The 13280-nt window shown below is 43.7% G+C and overlaps 1 protein-coding gene across 1 annotated transcript in view; it reads right to left on the bottom strand.

Annotated features, from left to right (window-relative positions):
* LOC126387371 (protocadherin-16-like) overlaps positions 1-13280 on the bottom strand; it is a 95708-nt gene that overhangs the window by 70552 nt on the left and 11876 nt on the right. The window contains exons 2-4 of the mRNA XM_050039902.1: positions 6939-7784; positions 6623-6820; positions 5596-6369 (exon numbers count right to left, since the gene is read on the bottom strand). Of these exons, the coding sequence (XP_049895859.1) occupies positions 5596-6369; positions 6623-6820; positions 6939-7766 (1800 nt within the window). The 5' untranslated portion in view covers positions 7767-7784. The remainder of the gene's footprint in view (positions 1-5595; positions 6370-6622; positions 6821-6938; positions 7785-13280) is intronic.

Below are 13280 nucleotides of genomic sequence, written 5' to 3' on the forward strand. Positions count from 1 at the left end.
TGTACTGTGTTGTTTCGCTAGTGTCTTTAAAGAATAAATCTACCCGCATGGAAGCTAAGCAATGTACTGCTGTGAATAGGGCCACAGCAAAACGTACGTAAAGTGTATGCTATATTTGGAATATTTTCCCTGCTTTATCTTACACACTAACCAATCAAAGCAACAGTAGACTAGCAACTCCTGTATTCTGCTACGTAAAATTACTGTAATGTCAATGGAGTGTGGTAGTTTGAGATAATGGCTTCAGTTCCCCATCGGAAAGGGCTGTCAGACAGCAAGGTAAAGCTGTGACATCATGCTAAATATATCGAACACTTGAACTGATACTGTACATCATTGTGATCCGGTCTAAAGTTGTTCAGATATTTCAGTCTGGATCAAAGTGGTGGACTGACCAACAAACCGGCAATACCAGCTCTAAAGCCAGGATGCCAGCATGACTAAAAATGGGGGATCATTTAATGGATTCAGCGATTTCAACTTTGACATTTCTAAATAAAAAAAACACTGTCATGAGTTTAGAACGTCTGTTCTTTTAAGAAAACCATTATCACCACAAAGTTAATTACAAAGCCCACCTCATTAAGTAGAAAGTTTAGGGAACGAGCGTTAAAAACAAGATGGATTTGGTTCATGGCATCTGAGCTTCCAGTAGCAAACAGGTGATGAATTCACAGCAAGTGTTGATGGATGTTATGAGAATAGTTCGCATAGCAGACACACCATCCTGATCCCTCGTCACACACATCCTGTCAACATCACTGGCAGCTGAGAGATGTGAAAGTCGGTGGGAGAGAGCAGGAGAAAGAGACAGCAATACCCAGCCAGAGAGTAAGCGTGTCAGAACGGGGGCCAGCTGTTAACAGCATGAAACGATTCACCAAATTTTCAATCTCACTGATGTCTGTTTGTGTACGAACCCGACCATTTGTCAGCGCTGATCACCTGTTAGATGCAACCAAGGCATGTGGTGACAAGTGATCGCTCCAATCTGCAGCCTTTGCTGCTATTGATCCTGGCAAATTAAACACACTGACAGATTAATTAAAACACACAAGACAAAGTTTCAACAGAGCGGGGCCGTATTAAAGAACAGCTGCCACTGTTTGAGAACAACCATTGAGGTGAGACATCAAGCGGACAATAAATTTAATTCTCCTCCCCCCTGCATTTTCAAGCTTAATAAAAACTAAAGTGTGTGTGTTGTGAGTTTGGGCTGGAGGAGTGTGTGTGTGAGCTCCAAGTGGAAGCTGTGGTTTGTTCTGCCTCTGGTTTCCGCAGGGTCGGGTTCAGCGCGACACCAGCAGGAGACGGGTTACAGGAAGCTTTAGAGGAACCCCTTCCTGTTTTCAGTGCGTCACCAAATGTCTCTGGCTCTATTGGTTTATCAAATGTGATTAGACTCAGTGTGCATGGGTGTGTGTATGTTTTAAATTTGATTAGTCTTTCCTTATAGAGCCACATAGACTTTAGCCACAGGGTCCCAGACTTTAGACTTCACACCAAAAAGGGCTGATTACTTTGACAGGCAGCTTTGTTTATTTAAGTGGTTTTGCGGGAAGTTCAGGAGGACTACCTCCACCTGTCAAAAGAAACCTGTCTCCTTTCCTCTCTGTTTTTGCACTATTTCAGTCACCTTCACACCACACTCACACTCACACTCACATGTTCTTGTGAGACTTCCTTGTTTTACCTGACTACCCACAAGGCCTGCTCAGTAGGTGAGTCTGTCTGTCAAAAACATGTGGTCCAGAGCAAGATTTCACCACATTTGACTGGTGAGAATGAAATCCCCATCAAGTCAAAATGTCCACTGAGTCAGATTTCCATTAAATTTGCTGCAGAGAGTCATTGTCTCCAAATGGGCAGCTTGAATTTACTGGGAAGATTCATATGCACCCGAGAGGATGAGCAATCTCTACACACAAGATCAGCATGTCAACTTTATTTGCGAGCTGTATCATAATCTGGGGCGCATTCATGTTCCAGCATGTTGAGTTTAATGGCTTCTTTATGCTAGTGCCACCCTCATGACAATATTGTATCTACAGTGCTAGTAAGGATGTTTGAATAGCAGAAGTATTTTTCTAAGTATGTTTCTCATTCTGTCCAGCATTTTCTACTGTGGAGCTTAAAAAATCTGCAGCCTCCATGGGCCCCATGCGTGGCCTCGAGGTTTTGCTCATGTTCCAGCTGACTTCCCTCCCTTATTTCTTTTTGATTCTGAATATTATTCATTTTGAAAACACAGTGTCAACCTGTACTCTACCAACAGACGGTGCAGCACCATTATACTGTTGTATAGCAATGCCAGCGAGCAATTCTCTATGGTTTTGTACATCTCCCAGCTGAGTACATCTGTGCGTCTGGTGAGATGATTGAGTGTTGTTTAACAGGCTTGACCAGGAAACCACATGCTGGACATCACAGGGGAGATGCATCACCTGCTCAAAGTAAGTTCTTGGCTTCAGAAGTGTACAAAACCAGTGCACATACACAGATGTATGAGTTACAGGCATGCACATGTACATATACACACACATGCAAACCTGCACTCCCTGTTTTGCTGTCTTGTTCTCAGCTATCTCAAGTATTTCCTTCCACCCTTTTGCTTGGGTCCCTTTATTTTATTTGCACTTTTCCTCCATTTGAGCTGGTTTTTCTTTATTCTTTAATCAATGTTTCTTCTAGCTTGCATCTCATCTGTTGATGTCTACTGCATTTGAGCTGAGGCAAGAGCATGCATGTCACTACTTGTGTGATCAACAGTGGCTTCCCAGCGGTCAGGTCATGCTGGAAGTGAGCATGTCATTGGATTTGACAGGAGCTCTGCAAGGCACAACCCACACAGGAAGGAAAATATGCTTAGACGCTGAAAAACACAGATTAAACCCAAGAAAACTAGCAAGGAACCCATCAGCTCAGTAGCATTAGCATTCACTGAAACAGGCCCCACACAGATCAGATGATTTCAGCAAATTTTGCATGCAAATAGTTTTTTACACAATGGAAATTTGCCACTTTAAATTACGCTTGTCACTTTTCATCACCAGCCACAATTCACGCTGTTCTCATGACCCGAACTTTCTCAGGATATGAACCTGAATCAGATGGATGTGCTATGCACGCGCGCGCACACACACACACACACACACACACACACACACACACACACACACTGAGGCACCATAACCTCTACTGCCTGGGAAATACTTTAAGGAAGCGGGGGAAGTGGAAAGCAGGGAAACCAAGAAATAAATAACTCCTTTGTGTTGCGGCTACATAAACAGTGCAGCACATTACAGATTACTATAGTAGTCCAACTGATAAGAAACTTCCTTCACACTATTGCCACAAGTATATGAGTGTGTATGTGGGAGTGGAGACTGAGAGCAATCAAGAGACATCATAAGAAAGACATAAAGAAAGAGAAACAGAACAAATAAGTAAGAAAAGAGATCTTAGGGAAGACTAGTTTTGGCAGAAAAGAGAAACTACCCCTTACCTTAAGTGCGTATGTGTTCCATTCCTTTACACGTCTTCTGATAACATATTTCCTTGTCTGGATATTAAACATTTGCTGATTTTCCCCCCATTTTTACACAAAGTGTCCAAAATTCAAACCAAGCCAGCCAGCCCAGTGTAATAATGTGATTGCTATCTATTGTAAATATTGGTACAATACTGGGAACATTCTGCCTTCGTCTCGACTCTGTTAGGAACGTGACGAAACCTCACAACCTGATTGCCGGTGCCAAATAGCATTAGACAAAAATGTAAACTGGGCCTACTGGACCAGCTGACCCAATTCTTCACTTTGTCACTATCTTGACAGAGGAAAACACCAAAAAGCTCCACAATCTCGACAGTTGGTTGGCAGGCAAAAGGAGAAAATACAGAACAAATCTGGAACGACATCCATTAAGGTACAAAGTCAGGTCGAACATCATTAGCATGTGTGTATGTGTCCTATCTGAGTTGCCACATATTCCATTGGCTCAGGAAAAAAGTTTACTCCATTATCCTGCAAATCGCTGCCCCTGTGGGGAGACTCTCGCCCAGGGAATCTTGGCTCGGTTTCGAGCGAGCCTTGAGGAACGTGCCGGAATGAGCAAATCAAGCCTCATTCACTCACTCTGGCATCAAAACCACCCGGGATGTCTGGCATGGGATTACGCCTGCACCTACTGCCAGAATAACTGCCGGCTAGGATTAGAAAAAGGACTAACAGTTGATTACAACTGTTGCAACAACTGGAATCGAGGTCCAGGGGGTTCATTTAGTTGGTTGAGGGATATAATAATTCAACTGAGCAGCCTAATTAGGAGCAAATTACAGGGTTCAATAATTCAGCAACGTGCAGGCTGTATCTGTGATTGTAAAGACACCTCAGAAATAAATCACGTTAAGCCTGTATTTATCCACATGGCTTTTTTCGTTTCTCAGTCACTCCACAGGTCAATCCACCTCTCTTCTTCCTTTTTTAATTCAATTGCATCTCATATCACTCTTCGTCATTACTTCCCTCGTCTCCCGTCTTCCCTCAGGAGCGGGCCCATATGCCAGTTTCCACAGAATACCAACCATCCATCCTCTCCAAATACATGTTAAACAAACCTGCAAGAATGTGAAATTCAACTACCAGTATTTATCTAATTCCACTTTGGTTGGTATGATTAGGGGTCCAAAGCTTTTTATTGGAGCCACCGCACTGTTAAGTTCTAGCTGCAGCCTTTCTTAAAAATGCTGAGAAACAGAAACGCTTCTTTTTCTTCTCATCCGCTTTACGGCAGAGGGGCAAAACCAACCTGTAAAAACAGTCGGTCTAAACGGCGCGTGATGCCAAGTGAAGACCTTGCTGGAAGACAAACAGCCAGTCATCCTTTTTTCATTTCTCGGGAGAGGTCCTCCTTATACATAAGAGCTGCTGGAATCAAGATAAAAGCAAGACAGCCTAGCTGCCGCAAGATACCAAGGGCTCACCCTACGCTGATGGCTTGGTTGCCGTGGCAACCACACGAGGTGAGAGAGAGGACATACCAGCACAAGAGTAAATCTCCTCACAGTAGATTCAGGAATGCAGGTGAAGTCTGCCTCCCTGCCTTTCTCTCTCTGTTTCTTATTTTTCCTACCTTTATAAATCTTTTTACCTCTAAATGAACACGTTGAATGGCTTCTTTTCTCATAGCCCACTTTTTATGAATCACATCACAATGCTTCCAAGTGCACCATCCTTTTCTCAAATAGGACTTTGAGACTGCTTTGCACTTCAGACATGACTTTGATTTCTAGACTCATTTATATTGATGTATAAATCAGGCTTTTGCCAGGGGAGTAATCAGAGGGAGCTTAAGGGGAGGGTGTGAGTGAAAAGAGAGAGTGAATAAAGAGATGAGACTACAAGGGAGACAGTGAATACTTGGTTTTGGCTGCATAAGTGGGACAATAGTGTTACAGCCAACACGGTGCAAGATTGAGCACCATGAGAATTAACAAAGGCAGGTTTCCTACAAAATAAAGAGTGAAAGAGATAAAAGATTGAGCAGGAAAGAAGGCTGAAGGCTGCAAAGAAAACTTTGTCAGGGTTTCTCTTACCTCTAAGAAGCAGGTCCCAGCTGGGGTGTTCTCCTTGATGGAAGCATTGTAGAGGCTGCTGGAGAACACAGGTGTATTATCGTTAACATCCTGCAGCACAATGTCCACTTTCGCTGTGGATGACAACGGTGGGCGGCCGCTATCCACTGCAATGACGGTCACACTAGGTGCTGGCTCTGATTCAAAGTCCAGAGCCGTCGCTGTGGTAATGATTCCTGTGACCGGGTCAATGGAAAACCAGTCAGAGTGAGAGTTCTTGCCTTTGAGGAGGCTGTATCGGACGTCCCCATTGGGGCCCTGGTCCTTGTCCCTGGCAGTAACTTGCAGAACAAAGGAGCCAGGATAGACAACCTCGGGAATAGTCTGCCTGTAGGCCTGCTGGTCGAACAGAGGGGGGTTGTCATTGACATCAGTCACCTGTATGGTGAAAGATGACTCCGCCCTGAGGGGAGGCGTGCCAGAGTCTGTGGCCATAACCCTGAGGTCATATGAATCCCGTTCCTCTCTGTCCAAGACCTGGTCAACATATATCAGGTAGATGATGCTGTCCTTGGTTGTAAGAGCAAACTTCCCATCACCCCCCTCCAGGGACACATTCACGTTGGCGTACTCTCCATAGTCTGGGTCTGTGACAGATATCCGAGCTACATACTGGCCTGGCTGGGCCCCTTCAGAGATCCTCGGAGAGCCGTCCTCACTGAGGAAGATGATGGTCATGGTGGGCTGGTTGTCGTTGTAGTCACGGACATGAATGGTCACAAACGCATTGGTCACCTGGGAAGAAGGTGCATGACTCATGTTAAATTCATTTGTGTCACATTATAGAAGTGGACATATTATTTTCAGTTTTATTTTTAAAAAAAGGGAATTTGTCCGTGTTGGATTAGACAATCAATTGTACAGAAATCAAGGTAACAACGACTCTTTAGGAATACATTTATGTAACACAATATTTATTACCTATCATCATTAAAAGCTCAGAACTTTGTGCTTAATGCACTGTAATGAATAACCAAAATGCGGTTACCTCTGGGTGGCTGGCGTTATCCCTGGCCTGGACCACCAGTTCATGGACCCTCTTCACTTCATAATCCAAGGGCCTATTCAGAGTGATGACCCCAGACTTAATATCCATGACAAAGAAGCGGTCAGGGTCACTCTGACGTCGGTTGATTTCATAAAGGACCAGACCATTATCACCCTCATCCTCATCTGTTGCAAAGACCTGAAAAGATAACAAAGTCAAACACTGAAATTAAAATGAACCTTGAACTTCTGAGTTAAGAAAGAATAATACTGAAGCAATGAGTCACTTTCTAAACACTGACAAGACTTGAGCTAACCTGTAGGATACTGCTGCCTTGTGGGAGACTTTCAGATATAATAGCGTGGTATCTGCTCTGATTAAAGACCGGCGCGTGATCGTTGATGTCAGTCACAGTCACTTCCAGGGTCATGGATCCCATCCTTCTAGGAGAGCCCCCGTCAAAGGCCTCTAGGACCAGGGTGTACAATGAGCGTTTCTCCCTATCCAGAGGTCCATTGACCACAAGGTCAAGATACAACACCTTGTTAGCAGCTCGCTTGGTCTCCAGTCTGAACGGTTGGCCTACATTGCCCTCTCGAATAGCGTAGCCTTGGGTGGTCAGCTGGTCCTTGTCCGCATCTGTCGCAGGCTCCAGGGAAAACCTTGTCCCCACTGCTGTGTGCTCAGGGATCTTAAGAGCAGCTTTCTTTTTGGGGAACACAGGCGCATGGTCGTTGATGTCATTGACTGTGATCGACACCTCAACAGTGACTCCTGTCATCGTCACGGCAATAAAGCTATAGTGGTCCCTCTGCTCACGGTCCAGGCGGCGTGCGGTTTTAATAATGCCTGTGGTTTCATCGATGTTGAGATCGTTGCTTACGCCTGTGCCCTCATGGTCTGAGATGAAGTAAAGACCTCCAGTTTCACCTGGCGGTAACCCAGCACTGATATCACCAACAATGGTCCCCGCTGGTTGCTCTTCATCCAGCTGGAGCTCCAGTGCTCCAAGGACAGTTGTAGACTGAACAAGAACAAGGATGATGCATAAATAAAAGAGTGGCTTCCGTCGCCAGAGGCTTGAACACGCACAGGGTCCACTGACCCAAACCCTCCGTCTTGACCCTTTACTTGTTATCGGCATGGCTGGGTTCTGCTACACCTAGGAGAAAGAAAATGGGAGAAAGATAAAAAAAATATCAGCCAGAAGAAATATGTATCTCTTCAAGTACAGACATGTTTTATGAAGTGTGAATTGAGCAATTGAAAAGCTTTTTTCATTTTCTGTTTGAAAACACTGAAAATTCACTTGCTCCCTGGGCACAAAATGAAAACAAACTGTTCTTTTTCTGAAAGTATCTATCTTAAATCCTTGCATGACAACATGCTAACACTTTTACAATCCTGAATCTATATTTTAGACACTGCCTGATGAATTTCAGCTTTTCCCCCATTAAACTGACATATATATAACATTTTGGAAAGAACTTTCCAGCTGGATCATGAAGATTTGAAAGAGCATGAAAATGGAAGTCTAAATCTGTCCAGGATCCACACTGGCTTGAACCACATTGAGGACAGAATCATAAACTATATTTATCTGAAGGATAACACTTTTTATTCGCTGGGTGAGAACATTTTAAAAGTGTCCAGAGTGGTCACGCTCTGAAATCCCAAAGGAAAACACATTAAAGACACTGAAATGGGCATCAAGATCCTTTGTAGGATTTTTGTTTCATGATAGCAAATGCTTGAACACACACACACACATACACACTTGCAAATACATGGAATGCATGGGAAAGTACATCTATAGCTGCTTCAGCAGGGCCTTTATGGGGAAAAGCAGTCATTCAAGACTGTAAGCTTAGCCTCTATGTTGCCCAAACTCTAAATCATGCACAAATCCATAAAGATAATATCCTCCTCATGCTAATGCTATATCAATCTTATCAGTCATAGGCTGGATCTAATCATGAACAGATACACATACTGTAACTGTCCACAAAGGCATGCTTCAGTACAGGGTCAAACACTTTTTGCCAGAAATTCTATAAGTTCCTGGTGCGCCAGAAGCATGGATATGACTCATGAGTTATCACATGGCACACTTGACTGCCAGAAAGGCAATCACAGGAGTTTAAAGGCTATCTAAAACTCACCTGACACTGTTATCCTGCAGCAAACCCACCATCTGGTACTTCTAGCCAGTTAAAACAAACACCAATAATTATTTGCAAATGGTATTTGACCCAGGTTTGACATACATACTTTTGCACAATGACATAAAGCTCTGGAAATACAAATGTAACCTGTTTGGCCGCTGGAAACTCTCACGAGATAGATGCTCATTTTACCTCTTGATGAGGTCCACAAATATTTAGATTATGTTCAAAATGAGACCAATTGTTTATGCATGTTCCCCTCGTATTTACAAGGGAAGATTTATTGAGCGTATAACTCTGCAAAACATCCTGCAATGAGGAGAGCCATCCAGCCCTAACATAAGTCATTCATCACACTTGGAAACCAGAGGGATGCTGCTTTAACAATCTTCAACACTGAACACCTAAACTCTCTGGAATGTGAATGAGCCCTGCCTCTATTTGCTAATCTTTGGTAAAAATGATCAAACTATAAATGCGTAATGTAGGCAAAGGGCCAGTAGCAGACAGGAGGTTAGTTGTCAGTGGAGGATGTTGGCCTTTGCTGGCCAGCCATATTCACCTAGACAATCACTCCCCCAGTGCATGTATAGTCTGGACAGTTAACTTTAGGAATGTCCTCTACCTCTAGGGAGAAAGCCAGCCTGCTGCCGGCTGCAGTATCTGCACATGCGTTGAATTGAAGCATTCACATTCACACGTACAGAAAAAAATCATAGGCTGACCTTCTTCCAGGCCAACGAAAGGTTGGCTACCATTCCATATACAACGACAAGATGAAAAGCAGCTTCATCCAAATAAATAGCTCATCTCAATGATGTTGCACTCTGCAACAGGATTAGATTCACTGCATCAATCACCATAATGTTGACACCATAGACTGTAAGTAATGGGGTAGCCAAAGTGACATCGCCAATTGGTTTGTGGATCCCCATTTTGAAGCCTTGCGTTTGGCATTTTGGCCATTGCCGTATTGGATTGTTCAAGTGAATTATATAAAAACTGACCCCCATACAGTTGTCATGACGGGGAAATGAGCTATAGGGACCAAAACTGTTTTTGTACCAGCCTGTAAACATGTTTATTTCTGCTGTTAAGTTGAACATTTTAACATGGGGCATCTAAAAGGATTGACTTGCTTTAAGAGCCAGCCTCAAGTGGCCATTTGAGGCACTGCAGTTTTTGGCACTTCTGCATTGGTTTATTTTTCAGCCCTGGAAGCTGCCACTTGGGTGATACAAATAGAAATGCTTGTCTTTGAGCTTAATGTAATTAGTTTCTTTTCAGTTTTTCCTCAAGACTGTAGTATGAAAATTACTTTAAGGGTGGACCTAATTTCTTTCTACATGAGTAACAAATCATTGCTCATAACATGTGGATTGATGCTATTTAAAAAACGACTCTGCTATTTATTTTCAATTTACACGGCTCCTGAAAGACTATTTAGAGTTTACATAAAAACATAAAGCAAATCATTTTATATCTAATGAATCCATCTGCAATCATCCACCCCCACCAGTCTTTCTACTGACCCTGACCTCCTGCGGTAGTTTATGAGGCCACTGAGGAGGAGAGATTAATAAAGTCTATAGCTCCACTGGGACAGCGAGGGGGACACTGATACTGGCCCCTATGGTATGGCCACCGACCTCTACATCTGGTCCAGACGGCTGCTCTGGACAGTTGCTGCACTCCTACGCAAAGAGGGAAGCAGGGCTGAGACTGAGCGTAGTCTGCATACACGCCTTTCCTTTGTTGTGTTTGCTCTGTGTCAAAAGAATTTGTGAGTGTTTGTGTCTATGGGACTGCCTGTCTTGAAAAAAGCGCAGGAGGGAAAGAGGAAAAAAGAGAGAGAAGTTGAAAGAGGAGGTCTCAGAGAGACAATCAGGGGTGTGATGATGAAAAGAAACCTTTAACTACGGGGAGGGAAACTCAGAGTCAGAGCCTTTGAAAACCCCGCTGTGATGAAATCAACCCACGGTGCCCTACAGTACCATAATGCAGCCATTGAGAACACCAGGGAGGACAAAAAAGAACAAGAGAGATGGAAAGAGTGGATTTAGGACACAATAGAACAAGTTCTGAGGAGTGATTACAGTTTGCTTTGGCTTGACTGCCTTATTGTCTTTAGGGACCCCTGAGCTGTGTAGCAGAAACCTATTATTGAAAAAGCAAGTCAGAAAGGGTGTTCTCCAAAGTGTGTGAGAATATGTGTCTTTTTTTGTCCTCTCTCCCTCATTGCTTCAGCTGAGCGTCAGTAAGAGGTTATATTGATGAACAGGTCGCACGGCTGCAATCTGTCACTGTCAATGAGCAGTCGGCGCATGACATCATCTCCCTATTTGACGTGTGCTGTAATACACTTGTGTTTACACTGGAAAACACGAGCTGATGAGGAATGGAGAGAGCAAGGGCTAAAATATAGCTCATGCTGAAAGGATACTGGCTCTAACAGATGGCCAGTGGAAAAGAAAGCCACCTGATTCACTCCCTCTAGTGGCCCTCTTTATAACATTCTGCTAATTATGATGAATGACTAAATGAATTAGAGTGTCTCTAATTTCTCCCCAAATGCAAAAAGAATGTACTAAAAATAAGTTGAATGCAACAAAGAATGAGTTTCAACCTGTCTGTCGGGCCGCATGGGTCTTTACACATCTGTGTCTTTGTACGCCTGCACAACACATGTGCATGCAAGCAGTGACATCATCTCTGTGCGACCACATTGACAGGCAGGGCAGACCCTGAGGGCTCCATGCAGTCTCAGCCACATTATATCTGGCATTGCACCCCCATAATCTGCCTCTGCTGCGCACAAGCCTCAAAGCCTCAAATACATGGGCCTCCACTCTTCAGTGCTGTTACCATATAATAGAAAACCATAGTGTTTTCTATAGGATGTGACCATTTAGAGCAATACAGCATGTGTGTGAGTGTGTTCACACTGTCGTATCTCAGTTGTGAGGAATAGCTTTTCCTCATGCGGTGCCAATCCTTAACAGGCCCCTCTATCTCCCCATCCCTCCCATGTCCGTCCCTCCTCCTTCTCTCCGTCCGTCCCCTCTAATGGATTTTGCAGATCTAGTTGGGCACGCCATGGCTGCCCGTGGGCCAAGCTAAACAGGACCAAAAGTCACGAAGTTCCATGTAAAAAAAAATGGCCACTCCGTACCGCCTCTATCTCAACCATGTTTCTTGTGCTTTGATGGAACAGCACAGGATTGAATTCAGCTAGTTCCTCAGCGGTTGAGAGGTCTGGCATTGCCTGTAGATAGTTGGCAGCCACTCATTCAGCCCGGCAACTGCTTCTGTGTCACCCAGAACAAACATTGGCTAGGTCTTGTGATTGACAGTAAAGTCAGACAGGGGGAAGAATAAAGGGAGAGGCTGTCAAAACGAAATACACAAGTTAACGTCAGAAATACAGTATGCCTACCACAAACACAGACATGGATACAACCTTGCCTTTGCATGTTAAAAAACCTGACTGTTAAAATCAGATATAGGGAGGAACTTCTTCACATCTTGCAACAGATTTTTTGCAAGACATGTCATGCATGTGCTCTATGAAAGCAGCAACAATTAATCAATTAGTTGTCAACTATTAAATTAGTCGCTAATTAATTTGATAACTAAACTGAATGTCTTTGGGTTGTGGACAAAACAAGACATTTGAAGATGCTATCTTGAGCTTTTGCAAACACTGATCAGCATGTTTTGCCAACTTATCAATCAATCGAAGACATAATCAGATTAATGGACAATGAAACTCACTGTTAGTTGCAGCCCTGTGCTTTATATGGTGTTAAGTTACTGGATTGTTGTACTTTTGGTGCTGTTTGAAAACATAAAAAAAGAAATTTACGACAGTTCTCAGCAAGTGTACAATTACAGGGTGGCTAAAGCAACACAGAGTCTTTAAATGACTGAGAATGAAAGGTTAGGCCAGGTTGTGGTGAAACAAGCTGCAGCGGTGAAAGGCTCTGTGAGAAGAGGGAGGTGAGGGCTGAGAGTCTGGTGGGGGTAGAGGATGGAGGAATGCTTTGCATCTCAGTTTTCATGTCGTTTGGGTTGAGTGTGTGTTTAGGGGGACGACAACTCTGACCCCTGTCTCCCCTTGAGTCGCCTTTCCCCGGATCTCTGGATATAGACGTCCCGTTTCAAACCCCAGCTGTCACCAACACTGTGAGCATATGTGTGTGTGTGTGTGTGTGTATTTAAGTCCCCTTCTACACACATACACCTATGTTTCCTCAGCTCCACTTTTACTTTTTCCCCTATTCCAGACTACATCCAGACTACACTAAAGATGGATATCAATTTCAATTTATTTCCATAGCTGACTCAATCAAAACGGAACCTACAGTATCGTAGCACCAGCCCCTCAGACAGCCAGACGTCCACTGTCTGGACAGTTACACACACACACACACTGAAATATAAATGCACGTGCTGCACCTAAGTACAATCAATATTAATACTACTATGTGCCG

The sequence above is a fragment of the Epinephelus moara genome, chromosome 3 (genome assembly GCF_006386435.1).
Source record: "Epinephelus moara isolate mb chromosome 3, YSFRI_EMoa_1.0, whole genome shotgun sequence".
Lineage (NCBI taxonomy): Eukaryota > Metazoa > Chordata > Actinopteri > Perciformes > Serranidae > Epinephelus > Epinephelus moara.